This window comes from Ranitomeya imitator, chromosome 5, assembly GCF_032444005.1.
Source record: "Ranitomeya imitator isolate aRanImi1 chromosome 5, aRanImi1.pri, whole genome shotgun sequence".
Lineage (NCBI taxonomy): Eukaryota > Metazoa > Chordata > Amphibia > Anura > Dendrobatidae > Ranitomeya > Ranitomeya imitator.
The window spans coordinates 601,492,550-601,518,791 of record NC_091286.1 but is presented as its reverse complement, the minus strand read 5'-3'; the positions used below and the strand labels follow the sequence as shown (position 1 = coordinate 601,518,791).

The window sequence follows — 26,242 nt, the reverse complement described above, 5'->3', positions numbered from 1 at the left end:
GCAGAATCACCACAGTAAAAACACAGCCCATTCTGACGTCTGTATCCCCTCTGTTCCGCTCTAGTCAAAATCCTATCACATTGCATGGCCTCAGGACTCTGCTCAGAGGACACTGCCATATGGTGCACCACAGGCGCCGATCAATCTGAATGGCCAGAGACATAGATTCGCTCAAACGAACAGGCGTGGGAAAACCCACCATAACATCTTTAAGGGCTTCAGAAAGACCCTTTCTGAAAATTGCTGCCAGAGCGTCCTCATTCCATTTAGTGAGCACAGACCATTTTCTAAATTTCTGGCAGTATAATTCTGCCGCTTCCTGACCCTGACACAGGGCCAATAGTGTTTTCTCAGCATGCTCTATAGAGTTAGGTTCGTCATACAATAATCCGAGCGATTGAAAGAATGCATCTATATTGAGCAATGCCGGATCCCCTGACTCAAGAGAGAATGCCCAGTCCTGAGGGTTGCCACGCAGCAGAGAAATAACTATCTTTACTTGCTGAATGGGGTCACCAGAGGAACGGGGTTTCAGAGCAAAAAACAATTTGCAGTTATTTTTAAAGTTCAAAAACTTAGATCTATCCCCGTAAAACAAATCCGGAGTAGGAATTCTAGGCTCTAAGGCCGGAGTCTGAACAACATAATCTTGAATACTCTGTACTCTTGCAGCAAGCTGATCCACACGAGAAAACAACCCCTGAACATCCATGCCTGCATCCAAATCCTGAATCACCCAGAGATAAGAGGAAGGAAAAAGACAAAACAAACTAAAGGAAAAAAAATGGCTCAGAACTCTTTTTCTTTTCCTTCTTTTGAGATGCATTCAGCTCATTTTTGGCCAGTTGTACTGTTATGGTCTGGTGATTAAGGAGCGACATGCGACTAGCTCTGAGCAGGTGGTAACTATACTGACCGCAGTCCCTAAGGCTACGTTCACATTAGCGTTGCGCCGCCGTGCGTCGGCGACGCAACGCGCGACGCACGCTAAAACGCGCGCAAACGCGCGCAAAAACGCGCGCGTTTTGCGACGCGTGCGTCATTTTCCGACGAAAATCGGACGCACAGAAAATGCTACATGTAGCGTTTTCTTGCGTCCGACGCTAGCGTCGGAAACGACGCACGTGGCGAAAAACGCCACCAAAACGACGCACGCGTCCCCTATGTTAAACATAGGGGCGCGTTGCCGCTGCGTCGCCGCTGCGTCGCCGGCGCAACAGCGACGCACATTGGCGGAACGCCAATGTGAACGTAGCCTAAGCTCGACACAACACTAGAAGTAGCCGTGGAATGCTCCTAACTCTGCCTAGGCATCTCGTCACAGCCTAAGAGCTAACTACCCCTAAAGATAGAAGCAGGAAAACTATCTTGCCTCAGAGAAAATCCCCAAAGGATAGATTAGCCCCCCACAAGTAATGACTGTGAGAGGAGAAGGAAATGACATACGTAGTATGAAACAAGATAAAGCACAGGGGGCCACTTCTAGCTAGATAGAAATAGTACAGGACAGAACGCTGTGCGGTCAGTAATAAAAACTAGAAAAAGTCCACCGCAGAGGAATGCAAAAATCTCCACACCTGACTAAAGGTGTGGAGGGCAAACTCTGCTGCCCAGAGCTTCCAGCCTAGCTGAATAGATCCATACTGATAAGCTGGACAAATGAACAAAACATAGAAAGTGCTGAACAACAAAGTCCACAACAAGTGAACTGCAAAAGGACAAGCAAGGACTTAGCTTTTGCTGAACTGGTCAGAGTGTCAGGAAAATCCTAAGAGCAATGACTCCAGGCAGAAACAATTGACAACTGGCATTGAATGAGGGATAAGGCCAGACTAATATAGCCGAGTCAGAAAGACGATCAGTGAAAACAGCTGCTGAAGCTAAATCCAAGAAGCAGCCATACCACTCAAAACCACAGGAGGGAGCCCAAGAGCAGAACTCACAAAAATGCTACTTACAACCACCGGAGGGAGCCCAAGAGCGGAATTCACAACACCAGCCCATGCGTCTCAGAGTGTCGATTGTAATTGAGACGCTGAGCTCGCAGTCCTTGAAGGTGGGAGCCTTGATGAGTAGATCGTCCAAGTATGGAATGACTACTATGCCCCTGGAGTGCAGGACGTCCATGGTGGCTGCAATGACTTTGGTAAACACTCTGGGAGCCGTGGCGAGGACGAACGGGAGAGCCACGAACTGGTAGTGGTCCTGGTCGATTGCGAACCTGAGAAACCTCTGATGGGTAGGTGCAATCGGTATATGCAGGTATGCGTCTTGTATGTCTATGGAGGCGAGATATTCTCCCTTCTCCATGGACACAATGATGGACCGAAGAGACTCCATGTGGAAGTGACGGACCCGTACATATTTGTTGAGTTGTTTTAGGTCCAATATGGGCCGCACACTGCCTCCTTTCTTGGGGACTACGAATAGATTGGAGTAGAACCCTCGGAAGCGCTCGGTCGTGGGGACCGGTACTATGACTCCTGCTTGAAGAAGCGAGAAAACTGCTTGGTGGAAGGCACAAGCCTTGGCCAGTGGTTTTGGGGGGACAGGGAGGAAGAATCGGTCCGGTGGGTTGGAGGTGAACTCTATCTTGTATCCGGAAGACACTAGTTCCCTGACCCACCTGTCTTCTGTAATAGGCAGCCAGACTTGATGAAAGAGCAAAAGTCGGCTGCGTACAGGTGTGGTGTCTTCCGGAGTCCATGAGTCATGATGAGGAGAAAGTCTGAGATTTTCCTCCTCTGGGCTTAGACTGGGCTGCTTTTGACTGCCAGGTCTTGTCCAACCTTTGCGTCGACCGTGAGTTGTCCCTGCGTGGGGAACGGTTACGATTTTGTGCTGGACGCGAGACAGATCAGCCCGAAGAATTCCGAAAGGATCGGAATCGAGTTTGGTTACGCTTCGTGTAAGTGCGTTTAGGTTTCAGTTGGGGAAGAGAGGTACTCTTACCCCCAGTGGCGTTGGATATCATCGTGTCCAACTGTTTACCAAAAAGTCGCCCACCTGAGTCACCTGAGGTAGGGGAGGTGCGTGAGGGACTTCTTTGAGGCTGTGTCCGCTTTCCATTCCCGCAGCCAGAGGATACGCCGAATTGTGATGGCGTTTGATGCTATCCCCGCTACACCCCTTGCTGAATCCAGAGCTGCATGAAGCATGTAATCTGCTACGACTGCTATTTGAACCGCTTGGTCCGACAGCTCAGGAGTGGATGCTTGGAGGCCAGATTGTAAATTTTTGGCCCAGGCCAGAATGGCCTTGGCAGCCCAAACTGAAGCGAACGCAGGAGCCAGGGATGCCCCTGCAGCCTCAAAAATTGAACGAGCCATGCGTTCTACCTGCCGGTCTGCCGCATCCCTGAGGGTTGAGCTATCTGGCAGTGAAAGGAGGGTCTGTGGGGGTCCACTTCAGGTGGGTCTGTCCATTCCTTGGTATCCTTCTGAGGGAAGGGGTACCTAGCCTCCAGATATTTGCGATTAGTGAATTTTTTCTCAGGCTGTGAGAGCTGCTTTTTAAGGATTGCCTTAAACTCTGGGTGGTTAGAGAAAACCTTAGGTGGCTTCAGAGGTCCTTCAAAGGAAATCTTGTGTTCTGGGGCCTCTGGTGGCGGATCAGAAATGTCCAGCACTCGATGGATGGAAGAGATTAAGTCCTCAACTAGCGCTGTATTGCTAGGAGGGATTGGGATCAGTGACCCCTCTGTTTCTTTGTCTGAGTCGGAGTCACAGATGCCTTCCAAATCCAGTGTATTACTGAGGCGTCCCCTGCTGGGTGAGCTGGGGAGGAGGCCTTCTCTGGTCGGGGATCGCTGCAGAGATCTGCATTGTCTGTCCCTGGAAGGGAACGGTCTAGATGACCTGGAACTACGGTGTCTCTCCCTAGAAGGGGATGACCGTGTGCTATGGGATGACGCAGATGGACTTGACCTATGGGTCCGCTTGCGTCCTGACCTAGACATGGATGTGCCAGGGTCGTCCTGTCCCTGAGTCAAGCTCTCCCTTTGCTGGGTAGCGGTCATAGCCGAGGCATGACTCTGCAGAGCCTGAAGCAATGTTATCATAGATTGCGACATCTGAGTGACCCATTCCGGCGTGGCATTAGACACCGAGGCATTAGCAGGGGCCTCTTGGGGCTCCGACACAGTAGTCTGAGTGCAGCCCTGGCAGTGCGGGTACGTGTTGCCACTGGGAAGAGCGGTCCCGCAGGCTGTGCAGGATGCATAATGGCAGTCCTGCCTGATTCTCTTGGACCTTGAGCCCGGCATAGTGCACAGAGTGCAAAAGGGCTGGCTATGCAAGAGCGCCTTACAGGGGTAGCTATGCAGAGGAACCTTATAGAGGAGCCTTATAGGGAATATGGATTCACAGCCGAGTAAAACAACCCAGCTGTGATCTTACTCCACCAGTTTGCTCCTAGGTCCAGCGCCGAAGAACCAGTCCTGTGCCCCCTGGAGACTGGCTGGCCTGGTCCTGCTGACCCGGGGATGCAGGGTTAATCCTTGCTGCAGTAGAAATGGCAGCCGAGGGGGAGAGAAGGGGCGGAGAGTAAGGAAAAAGGCAGCAAAGCTGTGTAAAAACGCGCCCTTTCTGTCTCGATCCACCCCCTCTATGACACTGTAGAGTGTCATATTTGTCATCCGGGGGGCGGGCCGGGGGGCGGAGAGGAGGCTGCAGCTTCAGCTAGGCCGAAGCCGGGGCCTAAATTAGATGCCCGATTCCCAGAAAGGCTCCAGGCCGGCGCGGATGTCCGGGAGGGGGTCGGATCTGAACCAAAACCCCACGGATTTGAAGGCAGGATAGCGGTGGAGCTATAAGCGGAAGGGGGGCCCTGTGAGGGGTTCCCCTGAGGCAGTATAGAGCTGGTGCTGCCGCAGAGACAGGGCGCAGGGAGCCCTGTGTCTCTATTGTGCCATGCCTGCCTGCACTCCCCCCGGCCCTGACAGGAGCCCGCAGCTGGGCTGGGGTCCCTGGATGCAGGCGCAGTGTGCTGGCCCATGGTGCTGGGAGCTGCAGAGTGCTGCCTGTACAGGCCCTACCTGAGGAGTCTCAACCTAATACCCCCAGAGGGGGATTAGGGAGGGTGCTGCTGTCACCTTCAGGGGGCTTTATCCTCGCCTCGACCTCAACCCATAAACCAAAAGGAATTGGGGAAAGAGGGGGGTTCTCGACTTCGAACCAGCACCCGAGGGACTGGGGAAGGAGCGACATGGGGAATAGCCATCTCTACTTCAACCGGGCACCCCGTAATAGGGGGCTGAGGAAGGAGCCATGCCGGGAGTCTCGTAGGAGACCCACTTTTCTTCATCTGTATTCCGTCGGAAAAAAACGGAGTAAAAAAAAATCTTAGGTGTGCCTCCTATGCGACACTAAGCAAAAACTGGAGAAGGCTGACGCTGTCCAGGGGTTTATACTGCAGAGGAGGAGCCACGGTTAATCTTTTTCAGATTATGCATAGTGTCGCCTCCTAGTGGACAGCAGCATAACACCCATGGTCCTGTGTCCCCCAATGAGGCGACGGAGTAAATAGTTTTTGCGTCTCCATATTTTGAGAGCAATAATTTTTCCATATTTTGGTCCACAGAGTCATGTGAGGTCTTGTTTTTTGCTGGACGAGTTGACGTTTTTATTGGTAACATTTTTTGATCGCTTTTTATTCCGATTTTTGTGACGCAGAATGACCAAAAACCAGCTATTCATGAATTTCTTTTAGGGGGGAGCGTTTATACCGTTCCACATTTGGTAAAATTGATAAAGCAGTTTTATTCTTCGGGTCAGTACGATTACAGCGATACCTCATTTATATCATTTTTTATGTTTTGGCGCTTTTTATACGATAAAAACTATTTTATAGAAAAAATAATTAGTTTTGCATTGCTTTATTCTGAGGACTATAACTTTTTTATTTTTTTTGTTGATGACGCTGTATAGCAGGTCATTTTTTGCGGGACAAGATGACGTTTTCAGTGGTACCATGGTTATTTATATCTGTATTTTTGATCGCGTGTTATTCCACTTTTAGTTTGGCTGTATGATAATAAAGCGTTGTTTTTGGCCTCTTTTTTTTACGGTGATCACTGAAGGGGTTAACTAGTGGGACAGATTTATAGGTCTATAAATCTATGCTTCCAGCAAGGATTATCTTGCTGGTAGCAGCCAGAGCTCTTTCCTCAGCGTCCGCTCACATGGCCAGCTAGGCTACGCCCCCATATATATTTATATTTAATACAGCGCTAGATAGCAGAAAGGCCGGTAATACAATTGCCGGCTTTTGCTATCTCCTTATCAAACCCGACGGGATATGAGACATGGTTTACATACAGTAAGCCATTTCATATCCAGGGGCGGACTGGGCCGGGTGGCAGGAATGCATCTGCCCCCCGGGCCGGTGCCTGAGCAGGTACACAGGGCCGCTGGAGGAGCAGCAGCGATTTTAATACATAGCGCGCCGCATCCCTCCAGCCGGCCCTGTGTGCGCGCGTTGCCTGCTCTGACAAGTGCCGCGGCGGCCCGCACTAGTGTGCGAGCACAGCCGCGGTCCTCGTTCCTGCGCGTGCTCCTCTGCTTCCCATGTCAGAGCGGGCAAGCAGGAGACCATGCGCGCACGGCGGCCCGCACTAGTGTGCGAGCACGGCCGCGCTCCTCGTTCCTGCGCGTGCTCGTCTGCTGCTGCCGCCTGCCCATGTCAGAGCGGGCAAGCAGGAGACCATGCGCGCACATGGCGATATTTGAAAAAGCTGGCGCGCATAGCCTGACTGTGTCTGACGCTGGCTGGCCTGCACCAGCGTCAGAGAAGACTGCTCACCAATGCCTGGGATCCTCTTCACCGCGGCGCCGACGCTGGACAGGACCCGACCCACCTCAGTTCTTCATCTTCCCGACCTCCCCCCCAATCTCAGGGACCTGGGTGAGTCCCAAGATGATTTTTTTTAATGTATATACAGCAGTATTGCCTATATAATGTGTATAGACTGCTATATATACATTATATAGGTGATACTGCTGTATATAATCACTATACCACCTATATAATGTATGCATAGCAGTCTATATCTTATATAGGTGACACAGCTACTGATGCGTATATACCTTTTATAGGTGACACTGCGGTGTGTGTATGTATGTATGTATGTATATGTATGTATATATATATATATATATATATATATATATACACACACACACATATATGTACATGTATACACAGCAGCATCACCTATATAAGGTATATACGCATCAGTAGCAGTGTAACCTATATAGGATATAGACTGCTATACATACATTATATAGGTGGTATAGTGATTATATACAGCAGTATCACCTATATAATGTATATATAGCAGTCTACACATTATATAGGCAATACTGCTACTGATGTGTATATAGGTGATACTTCTGTGTATATATGTCGTTATGCAGGTGATACTGGTGTGTGTGTGTGTATGTATATATACACACACATACATATACACAGCAGTAACACCTATATATAACGTATATACACATCAGTACCAGTATTGCCTATATAATGAATATAGACTGCTGTATATATGATATATAGGTGATACTATCATTATATACAGCAGTAGCAGTATCGCCTATATAACGTGTATCCAACATTTGCAGTATCACCTGTATAATGTACAGACTAATGTATATACGTTATATAGGTGACACTGCTGTGTATAGTCACACTATCTGTGTCTAATCTATATATATAATTGCCTAAGGGGTACTTCTGTCTTTGTGTCCTCAACTTCCGTAACGGAAATCCCGCATCGCTGATTGGTCTCGCCAGCTGCCTGTCATGGCTGCCTCGACCAATCAGCGACGGGCACAGTCCAATTAGTCCCTCCCCTACTCCCCTGCAGTCACAGTGCCCGCCGCCCGCGCCATACTCCCCGCAGTCAGTGTGCCCGGCGCCCGCTCCATACTCCCCGAAGTCAGTGTGCCCGGCGCCCGCTCCATACTCCCCGCAGTCAGTGTACCCGGCGTCCGCTCCATACTCCCCGCAGTCAGTGTGCCTGGCGTCCGCTCCATACTCCCCGCAGTCAGTGTCCCCGGTGCCCTCTCCATACTCCCCGCAGTCAGTGTCCCCGGTGCCCTCTCCATACTCCCCGCAGTCAGTGTACCCGGCGCCCGCTCCATACTCCCCGCAGTCAGTGTGCCTGGCGTCCGCTCCATACTCCCCGCAGTCAGTGTACCCGGCGCCCGCTCCATACTCCCCGCAGTCAGTGTGCCTGGCGTCCGCTCCATACTCCCCGCAGTCAGTGTCCCCGGTGCCCTCTCCATACTCCCCGCAGTCAGTGTCCCCGGCACCCGCTCCATACTCCCCGCAGTCAGTGTCCCCGGCGCTCGCTCCATACTCCCCGCTCCATACTCCCCGCAGTCAGTGCCTGCTCCATAATCCCCTCCAGTCACCGCTCACACAAGGTTAATGCCAGCAGTAACGGACCGCGTTATGGCGCGGGTAACGCACTCCGTTACCGCCGCTATTAACCCTGTGTGACCAAGTTTTTACTATTGATTCTGCCTATGCAGCATCAATAGTAAAACGATGTAATGTTAAAAATAATTAAAAAAAAAACCTGCTATACTCACCTGCCGTCATTGGATGATGCGCTCCAGCCGGCCGCCATCTTCCGTTCCCAGAGATGCATTGGGAACTTACCCAGAAGGCTTGGCCGTCTCACGAGACTGCTAAGTCATCTGGGTAATTTCGCAATGCATCCTGGGAACGGAAGATGGCAGCCGCATCACACAGCTTCGCTGGATCCCAGGGGTGAGTATATAACTATTTTTTATTTTAATTATTTTTTTTTAACAGGGATATGGTGCACACACTGCTAAATACTGCGTGGGCAGTGTTATATACCTACGTGACTGGCCAATATACTACGTGACTGGCCAATATACTACGTGACTGGCCAATATACTACATGACTGGGCAATAAACTACGTGGCTGGGCAATAAACTACGTTGCTGGGCAATAAACTACGTTGCTGGGCAATAAACTACGTCGCTGGGCAATATACTACGTGACTGGGCAATATACTACGTGGCTGGGCAATATACTACGTGGCTGGGCAATTTTCTACGTGACTGCGCAATATACTACGTGACTGGGCAATATACTACGTGGCTGGGCAATATACTACGTGACTGGGCAATATACTACGTGACTGGGCAATATACTACGTCGCTGGGCAATATACTACGTGGCTGGGCAATATACTACGTGACTGGGCAATATACTACGTGACTGGGCAATATACTACGTGGCTGGGCAATATACTACGTGGCTGGGCAATTTTCTACGTGACTGCGCAATATACTACGTCGCTGGGCAATATACTACGTGGCTGGGCAATATACTACGTGACTGGGCAATAAACTACGTTGCTGGGCAATATACTACGTGACTGGGCAATATACTACGTCGCTGGGCAATAAACTACGTGACTGGGCAATATACTACGTGACTGGGCAATATACTACGTGATTGGGCAATATACTACGTGACTGGGCAATATACTACGTGGCTGGGCAATTTTCTACGTGGCTGGGCAATATACTACGTGGCTGGGCAATATACTACGTGACTGCGCAATATACTACGTGGACATGCATATTCTAGAATACTTAATGCGTTAGAATCGGGCCACCATCTAGTATATATATATATATGTGTGTGTGTGTGTATATATATATATATATATATGTGTATATATATTAATCTGCTTCATCTATATAATGTGTGTACAGCGGTCACAGTATCACATACAATATATAGGTGATACTACAACTATACACATCAGTCGCAGTATCGACTATGTATTGTATATACAGTAGTTTCAATGTGATATACTGTATGTTCAGCAGTCGCAGTGTCTCCTATGTGATGTATGCATCATAATATACTGTAGTATAATGCTGTCTTAATTACCGTATATTGTAGAGATGTTTATATAGTGTAGAGATGTTTATATAGTATGGCGCTATGCATATAGTGTGGAATTCACACCATATACACTGCTGCCACATCTCTACACTATATATGCACTGCTCTATATTCCTTAACACGGTATATAATATGCCGCTGTGTATATAATACCGTATATTGTAGTATACCATATATACTCGTGTATAAGCCGAGTTTTTCAGCATTTTTTTTTTCGTGCTGAAAACACCCCCTTTGCTTATACACAAATCATTGTCCCAGAAAGACGGAGAAGGAGCAGCGGGTGACAGAGGCAGGAGCCGGCGGCTGTGGCTAAAGCCTGTGCCACTGCTAAAGAGAAATGAATATTCACTGCAGTGGCAGTGAATATTCATTTCTCTTATAGCGTTGACAGCCACAGCCGCCGACTTCCAGCACACATCCTACTTACCTTCCCTGCGCACCCTCGCTGCATCTCGTTCCGGCGCTAGCAGCTCTTCAGGACGACCGATCACGTGTCTTCCGCTCATTAAGGTAATGAGTATTCACCCCTCTCCACTCCCATAGGTGTGGGTAAATATTCATTACCTTAATGAGCGGGGGACATGTGATCGCCCGGCCACAGGAGCTGCTGGCACCGGAACGAGATGCTGCAAGGCCATGCAAGGAAGGCAAGTAGGATGTGTTTTTTTATTTTTTTTTAGGAACCATGCATAAATGAACAGGGATAAGGAGCCATGCATACAAGGACGGGGATAAGGAGTCATGCATACAGGGACAGGGGAGCCATGCATACAAGGACGGGATGTGGGGACAATGCATACCCGGCTTATACTCGACTCAATATGTTTTCACAGTTTTTTGTGGCAAAATTAGGTGCCTCGTCATATACTTGAGTCGACTTATACTCAAGTATATACGGTATATTGTGGAGCCTGTGTATACTTGTAATGTCCTGCATAAATGGTGTAATTCTCAGTATCTATTCTTATGTATGTGTGTATCTGTCTATCTATCACTCCGATTAATTGTGAGAAAAGTAGCGGACTCTTTATTGGCCCATGTGGCAACGTTTTGGATCCATAACTGATATGGAAGTGAAATGTTGCCACATTGACTAATAAAGAGTATAAAAAAAAAATCGGTTCCATTTTCTTCCACAAAAGTGGTACAATCTTCTTCTCACTTGCTGTCCGTGTGCAGTCGTGTTTTTTTTTCTCAGCAGGTGTTGCAGTCTGATACACGGCAAGTCAGACCATTGAGGAGATGGAGAAATTAATTTCTCCGTCTCCTCCACACCTGTGCTGCGAGAGCATTGGAGCACGGACACTCTGATCACGCTCACAGCAGAGCAAGAGCCGAGTATCATTGGCAGATCACATCCGATGCCATATTCTAGTGTGATTCCACCCTAATGAGCACCGGTATTAAGCCCACGTTCACATGGTCAGTATTTGTTCAGTATTTTCATCAGTATCTGTAAGCCAAAACCAGGAGTGGAATAATCCAGAGGAAAAGTATAATAGAAACATCTGCACCACTTCTGTATTTATCACCCACTCCTGGTTTTGGCTACAAATACTGATGTCAAATACTGACCAAATACTGACTGTGTGAATGTGGCCTTATTTTGTATCTATACACTGCACAGTACCACTCCTCATTATAGAGTGGGGCTGTGTGTGTGTCACTATACAGTGGGGCTGTGTGTGTGTGTGTGTGTGTGTGTGTGTGTGTGTGTGTGTGTGTGTGTGTGTGTGTGTGTGTGTGTGTGTGTGTGTGTCATGATACAGTGGGGCTGTGCCTGCCATTATACAGTGGGACTGTGTGTGTGTCACTATACAGTGGGGCTGTGTGTGTGTGTCATGATACAGTGGGGCTGTGCCTGTCATTATACATTGGGACTGTGTGTGTCAATATATATATATATATATATATATATATATATAGATAGATAGATATATAGATAGATATATAGATAGATATATATATATACAATATCTCTATCGCATGCTTGCGGTCACCAGACCATCTGTTCCTGGCACTGGCACCAGAGAATCCTCACAGCGCACAGTGCGCACAATATGAGGATTCACACATAGTGACTGTAGACATGTAGCTTAAGATCCGACAACCCCTTTAAGGATGGGCCGCTACTCATGGGCCACTGCTTGTGCTTGCCCCCCAGGCTAAAATTTGCCAGTCAGCCACTGTTCATATCCCTTATATTTTTACATATTCCTCACTAATAATGATAGAAGTTGTCTGTGTGTAAAATTTGGGAGCTCTAGGTGTTAAAATAAAGGGTTAAATCACTGAAAAAACTGGCATGGGCTCCCACGCAATTTTTTCCGCCAGAGTGGGAAAGCCAGAGGGCAGATATTAATAGCCTGGAGAGGGTCCATGGTTATTGCCCCCCCCCCCCCCCCCCGGCTAAAAACATCTGCCCCCAGCCACCCCAGTGAAGGCACATCTGGAAGATGCGCCTATTCTGGCACTTAGCCTCTCTCTTCCCATTCCCCTGTAGCACTGGCATATGGGGTAATAAAGGGTTAATGTCACCTTCCTAATGTAGTGGAGAACCCATCTAAAGCACCACTCCAGTGGTGGAATAATAAAATATAAATACTGGAAGAAAAAAAAAAAAATACAAGTTGGAGTGGTGCGTTAATCTTTCCCCCTTCTTTGAATATGTACACTATTGATCACCCTAAACCTTAGCTAATTTACAGTGTCTATTTTCCAAAAACTTGTTTTGGTATCGATGGGTCAATCAGACCCGTCCTAATGGTATTTTTATGTTTACTAACAGGCGCCCATATTTCCATATTCATCTCGCCCACATGGGTAACATATGAGATTACAGAACCTGATGGCCAGTAATCCGGTAGTCCTTGGTTGGTAGGTCCTGACGGCTCTGGGCCAGGACTGACACAGGAGCTGCCGGTGTGGAGGTGCCCGGAGCCGGTCACCCCGATTCTTACACTCTCCAGCTTTCAACTCACCTGACTGCGCACTAGCTGCCTAATTCATCCGCCCCTCACAGCCGCCATCGCACCCACACGACCTATCGTCTACATATCAGCGTCGCTGGGGTATTTTATGGCAGCCGCTTGGTTCTGTTCACACTGATTTTTAGTTTTTTCTGGTGGTCACAAAATGGCGACTTCCAGTATTTAGGGTTACAAATACTGAGGTAAAATACTGAAGGTGTGAACGCGGCCATAGGAGGCTGAACGTGCGAGCAGCAAAGTCGCCTTTACATAGCAATGAATAGGAAGATTATTTCAAGTGTTTTCGGAGTGATTTTTTTTCTGTTTTTCAGAGCGGATCTCCTCAGAAAATGCCTGGAACAAACCTTGTGTGAACACAGCCTAAGGGGATGTGCATAAGGAGGTCTTTGTTTTTTTAAAGATCAACTTTTAAAATTTTTTTAAAAAAATTGCTCAGAAAACATTTGAAAGCCTCTCCCTATTCATGTCTGCGCAATGACGACTTTCCTGGTCACGTGTTCACGTTTTTGCTTCAGTGCAGATAAAGCGTCTCCTGATGGGATCCGCTCTAAACTAAGCGCTGGCCAATCAGAAGGCTGCAAAAAAAATGCTTATGGGGGGAAAACACTTCCAAAAACGCTAAAAACTTCTGAAAATGAAAAACGCTTCCAAAAATTCCCCACTGGAAGAGTTATCGGGGCCACAACGTCCTCCGACATCGCAGGGGCAGGACCGGCTTCTGTCACGGCTCCGCCTCAGTGTGGTGGCCATTTTATTAGAGACCAGACCTCTCTTCACACTGTACAGTCCCCTCTACAGCAGTGCGGACACAGCGGAGACCCATGGTCTTCCCTCTGGTAATGAGCGGCGCTAAGGCTCGTCACTACAGCTCTGGGCAGCGCCATCTTACAAAAGGGCAACATTTACCTTACGGCATAAACACTACACAACCGGGGATTTCCTGACTAGCGGTGCTGTAATCCGGGAAGCCGCCTGTGTTACATATGGCAGAAGGGAAACCGTGCAAAGTGCCTGAGCGGAGCCGCAGACCACTCTGCCCACAGATAAGATGGCCGCCAGCTTACACCAATGACGTCATCTGTGCACAGCGAGGCGGAAGTCATGCTCTGCAGGGGGCGGGGCTCTGCCAGAGGGAAGCGGAGCCGGTAACCGTGAGTGGAGTCCTCATCATGTGCAGGTGTGCGGTCACTGAGGGGAGGTGGAGGATGGCTCTGGCCGGGGATAGGTCACAGGTCACAGCAAACCCGGGGGCAGGATCATGTCTAGTGTTCATGTCTCATCATAGTGCACCCAGTAATACAAGGAAGGACCCCTGCCAGGAGCCCAGGGTGTACCATGTCATATACTACAGGGGTATCTAGGTTATACCATGTCATATACTACAGGGGTATCTAGGTGATACCATGTCATATACTACAGGGGTATCTAGGTTATACCATGTTATATACTACAGGGGGTATCTAGGTTATACCATGTTATATACTACAGGGGTATCTAGGTTATACCATGTCATATACTACAGGGGTATCTAGGTTATACCATGTTATATACTACAGGGGGTATCTAGGTTATACCATGTTATATACTACAGGGGTATCTAGGTTATACCATGTCATATACTACAGGGGTATCTAGGTGATACCATGTTATATACTACAGGGGTATCTAGGTGATACCATGTTATATACTACAGGGGTATCTAGGTTATGCCATGTCATATACTACAGGGGTATCTAGGTGATACCATGTTATATACTACAGGGGTATCTAGGTTATACCATGTCATATACTACAGGGGTATCTAGGTTATACCATGTCATATACTACAGGGGTATCTAGGTTATACCATGTTATATACTACAGGGGTATCTAGGTTATACCATGTCATATACTACAGGGGTATCTAGGTTATACCATGTTATATACTACAGGGGTATCTAGGTTATACCATGTCATATACTACAGTGGTATCTAGGTTATACCATGTCATATACTACAGGGGTATCTAGGTGATACCATGTTATATACTACAGGGGTATCTAGGTTATACCATGTCATATAGTACAGGGGTATCTAGGTGATACCATGTTATATACTACAGGGGTATCTGGGTTATACCATGTCACATACTACAGGGGTATCTAGGTTATACCATGTCATATGTTACAAGGGTATCTGGGTTATACCATGTCATGTACTACAGGGGTATCTAGGTTATACCATGTCATATATTACAGGGGTATCTAGGTTATACCATGTCATATATTACAGGGGTATCTAGGTTATACCATGTCATATGTTACAAGGGTATCTAGGTTATACCATGTTATATACTACAGTATCTTCTAGGGTATGTGCACACGTTCAGGAATTTTTGCGCGTTTTTTTCGCAATAAAAACGCTTAAAAAATGCATGCATATGCATCCTATCATTTAGAATGCATTCCGCATTTTTTGTGCACAAGATGCGTTTTTTTCCATGAAAAAAATGCATTGCGGAAAAATAAGCATCATGTTCATTATTTTTGTGGATTTTATGCGGATTTCCCATTATATTATGGCATTTGGAGTGTCTGGGAAAAAACGCAAAAAATCTGCAAAAAAAAACGCGAAAAATACGCACGCAGAATTCCTGCGGAAAACCTCAGGTTTATCTCAGGAAAATTCTGCATGCATTCCGGACGTGTGCACATACCCTTATGCTGCATAAAGGTTAATTTCACCCAGTGAACTAGCGGGTGATTTGCAGCCTGTCTACACCGAAAGATCGCCGTGATGGATCGCTCTTTCCAAAGGCTCTGAAATCATAGCTCGTGTATCAGTTCTGCCCTCCGGAGCTGTGGTTTCCACCTTGTCACTCACCCCAAACAGTCTGCCCTGCCCAGGCTGCTGCACACAGTCTGCCCTGCACAGGCTTCCCCGCCCAGGCTTCCCTGCACAGGCTTCCCTGCACAGGCTGCCCCCAACCAAGCTTCCCCGCACAGGCTGCCCTGCCCAGGCTTCCCCCGTTCAGGCTTCCCCCGCACAGGCTGCCCCGCACAGGCTTCCCCGACCAGGCTGCTGCACACAGGCTGCTGCACACAGTCTGCCCTGCTCAGGCTTCCCCGCACAGGCTTCCCTGCACGGGCTGCCCCTGACCAGGCTGCCCTGCCCAGGCTTCCCCGCCCAGGCTGCCCCGCACAGGCTGCCCTGCCCAGGCTTCCCTGCACAGGCTGCCCCCGACCAGGCTTCCCCACACAGGCTGCCCCCGACCAGGCTTCCCCACACAGGCTGCCCCGCCCAGGCTGCCCCCGCACAGGCTGCCCTGCCCAGGCTGCCCCCGCACAGGCTTCCCTCTCAGGCTACCCTGCACAGGCTCCCCCGTTCAGGCTGCCCCCGACCAGGCTTCCTTGCACAGGCTTCCCCGTGCGGACGCCCCTTGCGTATTGCTTATATCCTCGTATCGCAGCGTTCTGTCCTGCAGGGTAAGTCTGCGCTGCATATGCCTTGGCTCTGTCAGTAATTGTCCTTTGTCCTCTCTCGCAGCAGTATGGCGGCATTGTGCTTCGTCTTGGCCACTTGCCTGTGTTTCTCCTTTGTGAGTGCAGATTCAAAGGCCGTGACCACATCCCTCACCACAAAGTGGCCTTCTACGTCGCTGCTGCTGGAAGCCAGGTAAGACCTGAGGCTCCTTCCGTCATACACGTTTGCACTGGATATTTTGCATAGAAATGAAAACGGAGAAGTAGGAAGCCAGTTGTCACCCTGTCCCCGCGGCGTGGGTGCGCACCGTGCAGAACAAACCTCCGCAGTGCTGCAGGCCGTGTACCCAGAGGAAGTCGCCCTGCCTGCTGCAGACCTCGCTGCTCCGCAGCTTCCTGTATTGTGATACTTCGGCATTAGGAGCCAGGTCCTGCTGTATTTCCCCCGTCCTGTACACATGGCTTCCATGCTCCTTCCCTCCTCCAGACCATATCGCACGTCACTTCCAAAACTGTACCTGTGCCCAGCTTGTAGCCTGTGATGGATCCTTAAAGGGGTTGTCCGGACGTACATGTAACTAATGTGTGTGGACCTGCACTGGAGCAGATAGCAGCTATTCAGTGGATTCTGGGGGTCCGAGCCCACCGAGCTGAAATTGATTACATATGGATAGGTTATCAGTGTGATGTTTCCGCGGTCAGTAGACGGAGCAGCTCCGCAGCTTATCACTTCTGATCGGCGAGGGTGCCCACTGATTGGTGACCTGACCTAGGCATACAGTGGGGCAAAAAAGTATTTAGTCAGTCAGCAATAGTGCAAGTTCCACCACTTAAAAAGATGAGAGGCGTCTGTAATTTACATCATAGGTAGACCTCAACTATGGGAGACAAACTGAGAAAAAAAAATCCAGAAAATCACATTGTCTGTTTTTTTAACATTTTATTTGCATATTATGGTGGAAAATAAGTATTTGGTCAGAAACAAAATTTCATCTCAATACTTTGTAATATATCCTTTGTTGGCAATGACAGAGGTCAAACGTTTTCTGTAAGTCTTCACAAGGTTGCCACACACTGTTGTTGGTATGTTGGCCCATTCCTCCATGCAGATCTCATCTAGAGCAGTGATGTTTTTGGCTTTTCGCTTGGCAACACGGACTTTCAACTCCCTCCAAAGGTTTTCTATAGGGTTGAGATCTGGAGACTGGCTAGGCCACTCCAGGACCTTGAAATGCTTCTTACGAAGCCACTCCTTCGTTGCCCTGGCGGTGTGCTTTGGATCATTGTCATGTTGAAAGACCCAGCCACGTTTCATCTTCAATGCCCTTGCTGATGGAAGGAGGTTTGCACTCAAAATCTCACGATACATGGCCCCATTCATTCTTTCATGTACCCGGATCAGTCGTCCTGGCCCCTTTGCAGTGAAACAGCCCCAACGCATGATGTTTCCACTACCATGCTTTACAGTAGGTATGGTGTTTGATGGATGCAACTCAGTATTCTTTTTCCTCCAAACACGACAAGTTGTGTTTCTACCAAACAGTTCCAGTTTGGTTTCATCAGACCATAGGACATTCTCCCAAAACTCCTCTGGATCATCCAAATGCTCTCTAGCAAACTTCAGACGGGCCCGGACATGTACTGGCTTAAGCAGTGGGACACGACTGGCACTGCAGGATCTGAGTCCATGGTGGCGTAGTGTGTTACTTATGGTAGGCATTGTTACATTGGTCCCAGCTCTCTGCAGTTCATTCACTAGGTCCCCCCGCGTGGTTCTGGGATTTTTGCTCACTGTTCTTGTGATCATTCTGACCCCACGGGGTGGGATTTTGCGTGGAGCCCCAGATCGAGGGAGATTATCAGTGGTCTTGTATGTCTTCCATTTTCTAATTATTGCTCCCACTGTTGATTTCTTCACTCCAAGCTGGTTGGCTATTGCAGATTCAGTCTTCCCAGCCTGGTGCAGGGCTACAATTTTGTTTCTGGTGTCCTTTGACAGCTCTTTGGTCTTCACCATAGTGGAGTTTGGAGTCAGACTGTTTGAGGGTGTGCACAGGTGTCTTTTTATACTGATAACAAGTTTAAACAGGTGCCATTACTACAGGTAATGAGTGGAGGAAAGAGGAGACTCTTAAAGAAGAAGTTACAGGTCTGTGAGAGCCAGAAATCTTGATTGTTTGTTTCTGACCAAATACTTATTTTCCACCATAATATGCAAATAAAATGATAAAAAAACAGACAATGTGATTTTCTGGATTTTTTTTTCTCAGTTTGCCTCCCATAGTTGAGGTCTACCTATGATGTAAATCACAGACGCCTCTCATCTTTTTAAGTGGTGGAACTTGCACTATTGCTGACTGACTAAATACTTTTTTGCCCCACTGTATGTCATCAATGTTACAGGATTGGACGACCTCTGTGAGTAGTAACGAGATTCACCATTTAGTTATTTCCCACTGGGATGTCGGCGATTCCATCACTTTGACTTCATTGACTGCAGGAACATAAGGGGGCACAGCCGAATGTGAGACTTTCCGCTCGTCTTCCCAAACATTGGGATATTGCACCATGATATAATGTCGGTGTCCTGCGAAATCCGCTCCCAGTCAGGACAATTTGGGTGGGAATTACGTTCTAGAAATGCAGAACATTTTATCTTCTTCAAGGGGTGAAATCTAAAGCAGAAACTGTCATTATCCAGCGGTCAATGAATGCTGCACATCTTCTATGCAGATGCCCCTATTGTAATTCGGAGCTTCTTACTTTCTGCCTTCAAACCCACAGTGGGAAATCCACAGCAGCGTCACTAGGGGAGAACATACACCAGAGCTTCCCCAATGCTGCGGCCGCCGTTCTCATGTCTGTGGTATCAGGATGTCTGGATTATCGGAGGCTGATTTATGGGAATATTGCGTTGTGCAGCCACAATCCCGGTTACTGTCCTGCCCATTATCTGTCTTTTCCTTTTTAGTGAATTTCTGGCTGACGATGGGTCGGATACATTTTGGACGTTTGTGGATGAGAACCAACAAGTGGATCAGGGTAGGAGATGGGAAACCAGATTTGTATTTTTCTTCTGCCAGTATAAACTCTGTGTCCGCCATTAGTGATCGTGATATGACGCTTAATAAGGTCACGGTGATGATCGATCTGTAGGATAGGTCACCAATATGTGATCTGACATGCGCCAGTCCGGGTGTTTGCAGCTCTCGCGGAGGTGGCAGGACGGCACGCTCCATACACAATGTCCAGGCTTTTCTGTGGCCTCGTCATCCGCATAGTTGTAGGTTGGATGCTCAGCGATCATTAATGGTGTATCGTAGTAAAATCCGCTCCTGTGATGTCCCTGATGAGATCAGTTCTGATATCTTCGTACTTTACACTTTTAGGTTCTGACTCGGCCAACTACGATCTATTGCTGAAAAGCACCGGTCGCCTCCTGTCTCCCGTCCAGCAGAATCTCCTGAAGTTCGCACTGTCTCTTCGCTCTTACTCCTCCGCTGTCCAGACCTTCCAGCAGGTCAGTATCTAGTCCTGGTAAGTGGAAAGGACCCAGTGAATCTGTGCAGAACTAGGCAGTAGTGCTGTTCAGAAGCTTGGTAAAAAAATACTCTGGTTGCCACCCAGCTTTCCCTCAGAGATGTCCAAACATTTTTTTGCAGAAGTGGAGGTGTTTGCATGCCTGCTGCAGATTTCTTGGTTTTGTGAAATCACGCCTAGAAATAAAATCACTTTGATTTCAGATTGCCTCGGATCAGTCGCCCCCTACTGGCTGTAAAGCTTTTGTCGTGGTACATGGGGAGAAGACCTGCGATCTGGACCAGTTACCATCACTTCTCACCAGAGCTGCCGAGAGGTACAGGATGCATCCAAATTGGCGACTGACTACAGTCCGCTGTGTAAATGAAGCCCCTCTGACCACCACATGGACTTCTGTTGATGGTGTTAATATTTTCACTGTTAAGCTGCCGCACTGTCGGAGTGGATATCTGTTGTCCAGTAGTAAATCCTCTCCCCAGTGCTTGTAATAGATCAGTGGTAGAGTTGTGTGGATAGATTCGCAGGAATCCGGCTAGATGGCAGGCCCAGAGTCTTGTTCCCTCCGGGGTCCCCAGTGCGGCATTTGATTTATCAGGGTTGGTGCGACGTCATTTGTGCGACATGATGCAGTCCTGGCTAATCCAAGCTGTACCAGGTAGGTCGGAAGGTAAGAGATTCGCGGGTCTCCTGTCCACCCATCAGGTACCACTGACCTGGACGCTGGTCCGGTGTCCAACGAATTAGTCTGCGGAATTCTGTTACCACAGATTTTAAAGGGAAGTTGTCATGTATGTAAGATAACGCTGCTAACCTGCAGATATGGGGTTAATCTGCAGGTTAATAGTGCTTGACACTGTTTGGCACCTGCATTGAGAGCCCCGCTGCCAGGAGAAAATGAAGTTTTTTGCCCCTGGCAGCCTTCCAGTTATAGCTGAGGCGTCAGCACAGTTTTAGTCACGTCTCTGTATATATAGAGAGCAGCGGCTGTACCCTCGCCTGGGCACTGACTGACAGCTCACTCATTAGTAGTGCAGGCTGTCAGTCAGCTGTTACAACCTCGCCTGTCTATATACTGAGCAGTGACTAAAACCGTGCCAGCGCCACCCCTATGACTGGAATCCAAATGCTGCAGGTCATTTCCTCCTGGTGGACTCCCACTGATTTGTTTGTAATTATTAGGGCAATGGAATATGTGAAAACATTAGAAAGGTTTAGTTACTTTAAAAATTGTGTATCTGGGACTTTTAAAAAAAAGGAAAAAAAAAAGTTGCTGAGAGAGGTGACAGCATGTCTGTTGTACCCAGTACTGGTCACTGACCGTTCCTGTCAGAGATTCAGCTGCTTCCTGACCGTTCCTGTCAGTGACTGGCGCCGGGTGCAACAGGCAGGTATTTGCAGCTACATGTATTTCTTTTTAAAGTGCCGGATATCCCATTTTATTTGGGACTATGATCAGTTTGAAAATTGTAAGATTTTTTTTATATATAAATATAAAAAATGTTGATATTTTTCATAATAAATATAACATTAGTGTGGGGTTGACTCACTCGGCTGCTTGCAGAGGTAAATCACCTGCTGGTTCATTATGGGACAGCATAAGCCGTAGCATGGTTGAACAAAATAGACATGGCCTTTCTGGCCTAACAGAAATAACAAAAGATAGTCTAACAGAGTCCTTATTTCTGTGGATTCTCCCTCCGAGAACACCCAAAGTCTTCAGCTCCACCTGGAGCCACCGTCTGGGGACCTTCTTCTCCAAACATACAACACAGAGGAAAAACCAGTGGCTGAACTGCACATAAGATAAAAAGGAGGACATGATGGGAAGGCAGCGTTTTGGCTGCAGCCCTCATGTGTGCCACCAGCTGTGCCCATTCTGGTCTGTGCAGTGTTCTGAGCCTGTAGAATATTTTTGTGCGTATTTCGGGAGTCTTGTGGTTTCTATTCATATTCTGGTATTTAGTGTTGAATAACCTCTGACTTCCATACGATGTGCTGTCGCTTGGACAGGCCAAAGCCTTTCCTGTTTAAAGGGGACCATCGTTATCCTGGAGCGTCACCCGACAGTCCTGTCGTCGTACTATACGGGGAGATCGGCACCAGAGAATTTTCCAGGTTCCACCAACATCTATCGGAAAGGGCCCGAGCTGGGGAGGTGGTGTACATCCTCCGACACTACGTCGCTGTAAGTAGATCTCTCTGCCCTCTGTTAGTTTTTCTGTAAGTATCTTTTCGTCCATATTATAAATATATTTTTGTAACATTTTTTTTTCGATGTAGTTTATTGTTGTTTCTTCCTAAGCAATTTTTCTGCTTTTGTACCATTTTGTGTATCATGTGCGGTAAGTTGCCTTCCCTGTTGGGTACGGTTAGGTATCACGGATGTATTTAGTTGTCGGTAACATGGCTGTAATTCTTGGCCCGACTGTGGGTATTGTGACCCGAACTAAGGACATCAAGGCCGGCAGTCAATGTGCGTGTGCATGGAGAAATCGGGGGCGATGACTATAAGTCTAAACCATATGGTATCGGCGGAATCGGACAACCTTCTCATGATTTTGTTGTCCCTGGATATAAGTCGCCACCAGAGCAGTCTAACGGCAACTTATGGAGACCACTGAAGCATCTGCCGAGCCCCCTGTGGATGGTAGACAGTGTGTGGCGATGGTGCGATGAAGCAAAGTGATGCAGCAGTCAGCCATTGTGGTGTCCGTAACAGTAAACTACCACTCCAGCATGTTTTTTGTTTTATTGCACCACTGGAGTGGCGCTTTTAATAACATTTCCCTACCCCCTGCCTGGTGCCGCCTTTATTGTTTTCTAGAATCCATCACTCGGGTTGGCCTCCTGGAAAAGTGACCTGTCCGCTGCTCCAGTGTTTCATGGAGTGGTGGTCAGGTCACTTTTCAATACAAGTCTATGGGAGCCTTGTTCTGGTCTCGTTTTGGCACTAAGCGATCAAGTCTAGATCTATTACCTATCGCCCAGGTTGTATCATTTGCCGCCTCCTGCCTATGTAATTAGCCTATTAAACGACTGCCGATCGGTAAGTGTTCGCTGCTCATGGTCTTTTAGTGCCGCTGATTCGTCCGTGTAACTGGACTTTTAAACACCGATTGACTGATGTATAGTAAAATACAATGAATCCGTCTCCAGACTCGACTCAGTGAGTAACAATCCCAAGGCAGAAATAAGGCAGAAATATGAGTATTGCATTGGGCGTAACATACTTGTGATGCCTTGGAAGCCGGCGGGCACTGCCTTGTTGTATAATGTCATTCTCCCTTTTGTTCCCTTAGAATCCTCAAGCAGAAAAGGTCTTCCTCTCCGGTTATGGGGTGGAACTGGCCATCAAAAGTACAGAATATAAAGCGAAGGATGACACACAAGTGAAGGGTAACGATCCCAAGTTAAAGAGGCTTTTAATTCCCTGTATCTTCTTGTTAAATTCTGAGTTTCAGGTGTTTTATAGGGGGAATAAAATAAAGCACTACTCGCTACCCCAGCCCCCGCCAGTTTAGTCTTTTCTGCTTTTAACTAGTTGCCAGCACGTCGCGGCCAATCAGTGGTCATGTGATATAACACTGGCGGCATAGCTCAGTGCACAGCCATGATGGTGGTATGTATAGCACGTAACCTGTGCTGCCAATGACTGACTGCAGCCGTCCCATACTAAGGCCTCGCTACATTCCGGTGATTTTTTTTTTTAAACGGATCCTTCGCAAATTGTGAAAGAAAGAGAGACCAGAATGTAAAATGTAATGATTTGAATGGAAAATGCATGATTTCTTTAAAAAAAAACAAAAAAAAAAAACGGAATCGGTTGCCGGATTCCATCATTTCACCACGCGTTTCATCCGTTTTGCGTTGGATCTGTCGCTGTGCGCTTTTTTCACCGGACAGAAATATGTTCCTATGTACGTTTTCTCCGGCCGCCGGAAAACTAATTTTCTACGGATCCGGCAAAAAACAGATGAAATGTGAGGCCATCCGTCGCAATCCGGCGCTAATACAAGTCTATGAGAAAAAACGGATCCGGTGGCAACTTTTGCCAGATCCGTTTTTTTTTTTTCAAAATTCGCCGGATTGTGCTTGACAGCAAAAACCTGATGTGTGAAAGTAGCCTTATGAACAAGGATAATGGTGTGCACTCAGGTCAAGGACACGGAGGTGCTGGTAAAACAGACCGTGTGGTCAAGTCAATAGTAGAAGAAAAAATACCGCACACTCGAAACTGGTATGATGCAAAAGGTATATGCCAGATTTATTCACGAAAACAAGTCAACAATTGCCACTGTGATAATTCGTAGATAGAAACCCGACGTTTCGACCCTCCCGGGTCTTATTCATGGGGTTACTTAGCTCTTTTGATACACAGACATAGGAGTGGCAGTGATAGAAGGCAAGACAATGGTCCTTTTAAGGCATAACCTTATAGTGGGTCCAGTAATTGCTCCTGTGGTATAGGTAGAGGGGTCCTGTTTAGGGTGAGCCGCAGTATATAAAGAAGTCCTTATAATGGGTCCAGTGAATGCTCCTGTGGCATAAATAGAGGGATCCTGCTTAGGGTGGGCCGCAGCATGTGGAGCTGTCCTGCTCTGTCCTGTGTCCGGGGGTCAGCAGCGCATCCCGCGCCCAGCTGTGTTGTCCTCCAATCCAGGACAACACAGCTGGGCGCGGGATGCGCTGCTGACCCCCGGACACAGGACAGAGCAGGACAGCTCCACATGCTGCGGCCCACTCTAAGCAGGATCCCTCTATTTATGCCACAGGAGCATTCACTGGACCCATTATAAGGACTTATAATAAATAATAATAATAATCTTTATTTTTATATAGCGCTAACATATTCCGCAGCGCTTTACAGGTTGCACACATTATGATCACTGTCCCCGATGGGGCTCACAATCTAAATTCCCTATCAGTATGTCTTTGGAATGTGGGAGGAAACCGGAGAACCCGGAGGAAACCCACGCAAACACGGAGAGAACATACAAACTCTTTGCAGATGTTGTCCTGAGTGGGATTAGAACCCAGGACTCCAGCGCTGCAAGGCTGCTGTGCTAACCACTGAGCCACCGTGCTGCCCAACTTCTTTATATACTGCGGCTCACCCTAAACAGGACCCCTCTACCTATACCACAGGAGCAATTACTGGACCCACTATAAGGTTATGCCTTAAAAGGACCATTGTCTTGCCTTCTATCACTGCCACTCCTATGTCTGTGTATCAAAAGAGCTAAGTAACCCCATGAATAAGACCCGGGAGGGTCGAAACGTCGGGTTTCTATCTACGAATTATCACAGTGGCAATTGTTGACTTGTTTTCGTGAATAAATCTGGCATATACCTTTTGCATCATACCAGTTTCGAGTGTGCGGTATTTTTTCTTCTATGAAAGTAACCTTAGACTGGTGGGATTTCTATCTATGTGGTTTTGAGCGCAACGGACTGCACACAGACAAATGATAGTCTATGTTTTAGCGCACATTTGCGATTTTTCTACAGCGATATCATACACGAGTATATACGGTACTTATTTGACCAATGAATGTGCTCAATAAATTTTAGCACCAACCGTATGTGTATCTATAGCAGGAGACCCAGGAGGGACCCCACTGCTGATACTGAGACATAAGAAAGTTGGACTGCAGTTTGCCAAAATGTACATGAATAAGCCAAACTCCTTCTGGGAAAGAGTCTTCTGAACAGATGAGATCAAGATAGATCCCAAACTGTTCTTCAACTATATCAATAGTAAAAGAATAAAAACTGAAAATGTAGGCCCCTTAAAAAATAGTGAGGAAAGAATGGTTGTAGATGACGAGGAAAAAGCTAACATATTAAACACCTTCTTCTCCACGGTATTCACGGTGGAAAATGAAATGCTAGGTGAAATCCCAAGAAACAATGAAAACCCTATATTAAGGGTCACCAATCTAACCCAAGAAGAGGTGCGAAACCGGCTAAATAAGATTAAAATAGATAAATCTCCGGGTCCGGATGGCATACACCCACGAGTACTAAGAGAACTAAGTAATGTAATAGATAAACCATTATTTCTTATTTTTAGGGACTCTATAGCGACAGGGTCTGTTCCGCAGGACTGGCGCATAGCAAATGTGGTGCCAATATTCAAAAAGGGCTCTAAAAGTGAACCTGGAAATTATAGGCCAGTAAGTCTAACCTCTATTGTTGGTAAAATATTTGAAGGGTTTCTGAGGGATGTTATTCTGAATTATCTCAATGAGAATAACTGTTTAACTCCATATCAGCATGGGTTTATGAGA

General features: G+C 47.5%; 1 protein-coding gene across 3 annotated transcripts in view; it reads left to right on the top strand.

Moving 5' to 3' along the window:
• The first annotated feature begins 14,068 nt into the window (after positions 1-14,068).
• The window catches only part of UGGT1 (UDP-glucose glycoprotein glucosyltransferase 1), a 107,577-nt gene continuing 95,403 nt past the window's right edge, over positions 14,069-26,242 (top strand). The window contains exons 1-7 of one of the 3 annotated variants that reach the window (XM_069727973.1): positions 14,069-14,128; positions 16,477-16,605; positions 19,384-19,454; positions 19,802-19,932; positions 20,156-20,268; positions 21,963-22,137; positions 23,252-23,348. In XM_069727973.1, the coding sequence (XP_069584074.1) occupies positions 14,121-14,128; positions 16,477-16,605; positions 19,384-19,454; positions 19,802-19,932; positions 20,156-20,268; positions 21,963-22,137; positions 23,252-23,348 (724 nt within the window). In that variant the 5' untranslated portion in view covers positions 14,069-14,120. The remainder of the gene's footprint in view (positions 14,129-16,476; positions 16,606-19,383; positions 19,455-19,801; positions 19,933-20,155; positions 20,269-21,962; positions 22,138-23,251; positions 23,349-26,242) is intronic. The other 2 variants (XM_069727972.1, XM_069727974.1) reach the window with 2 other exon arrangements.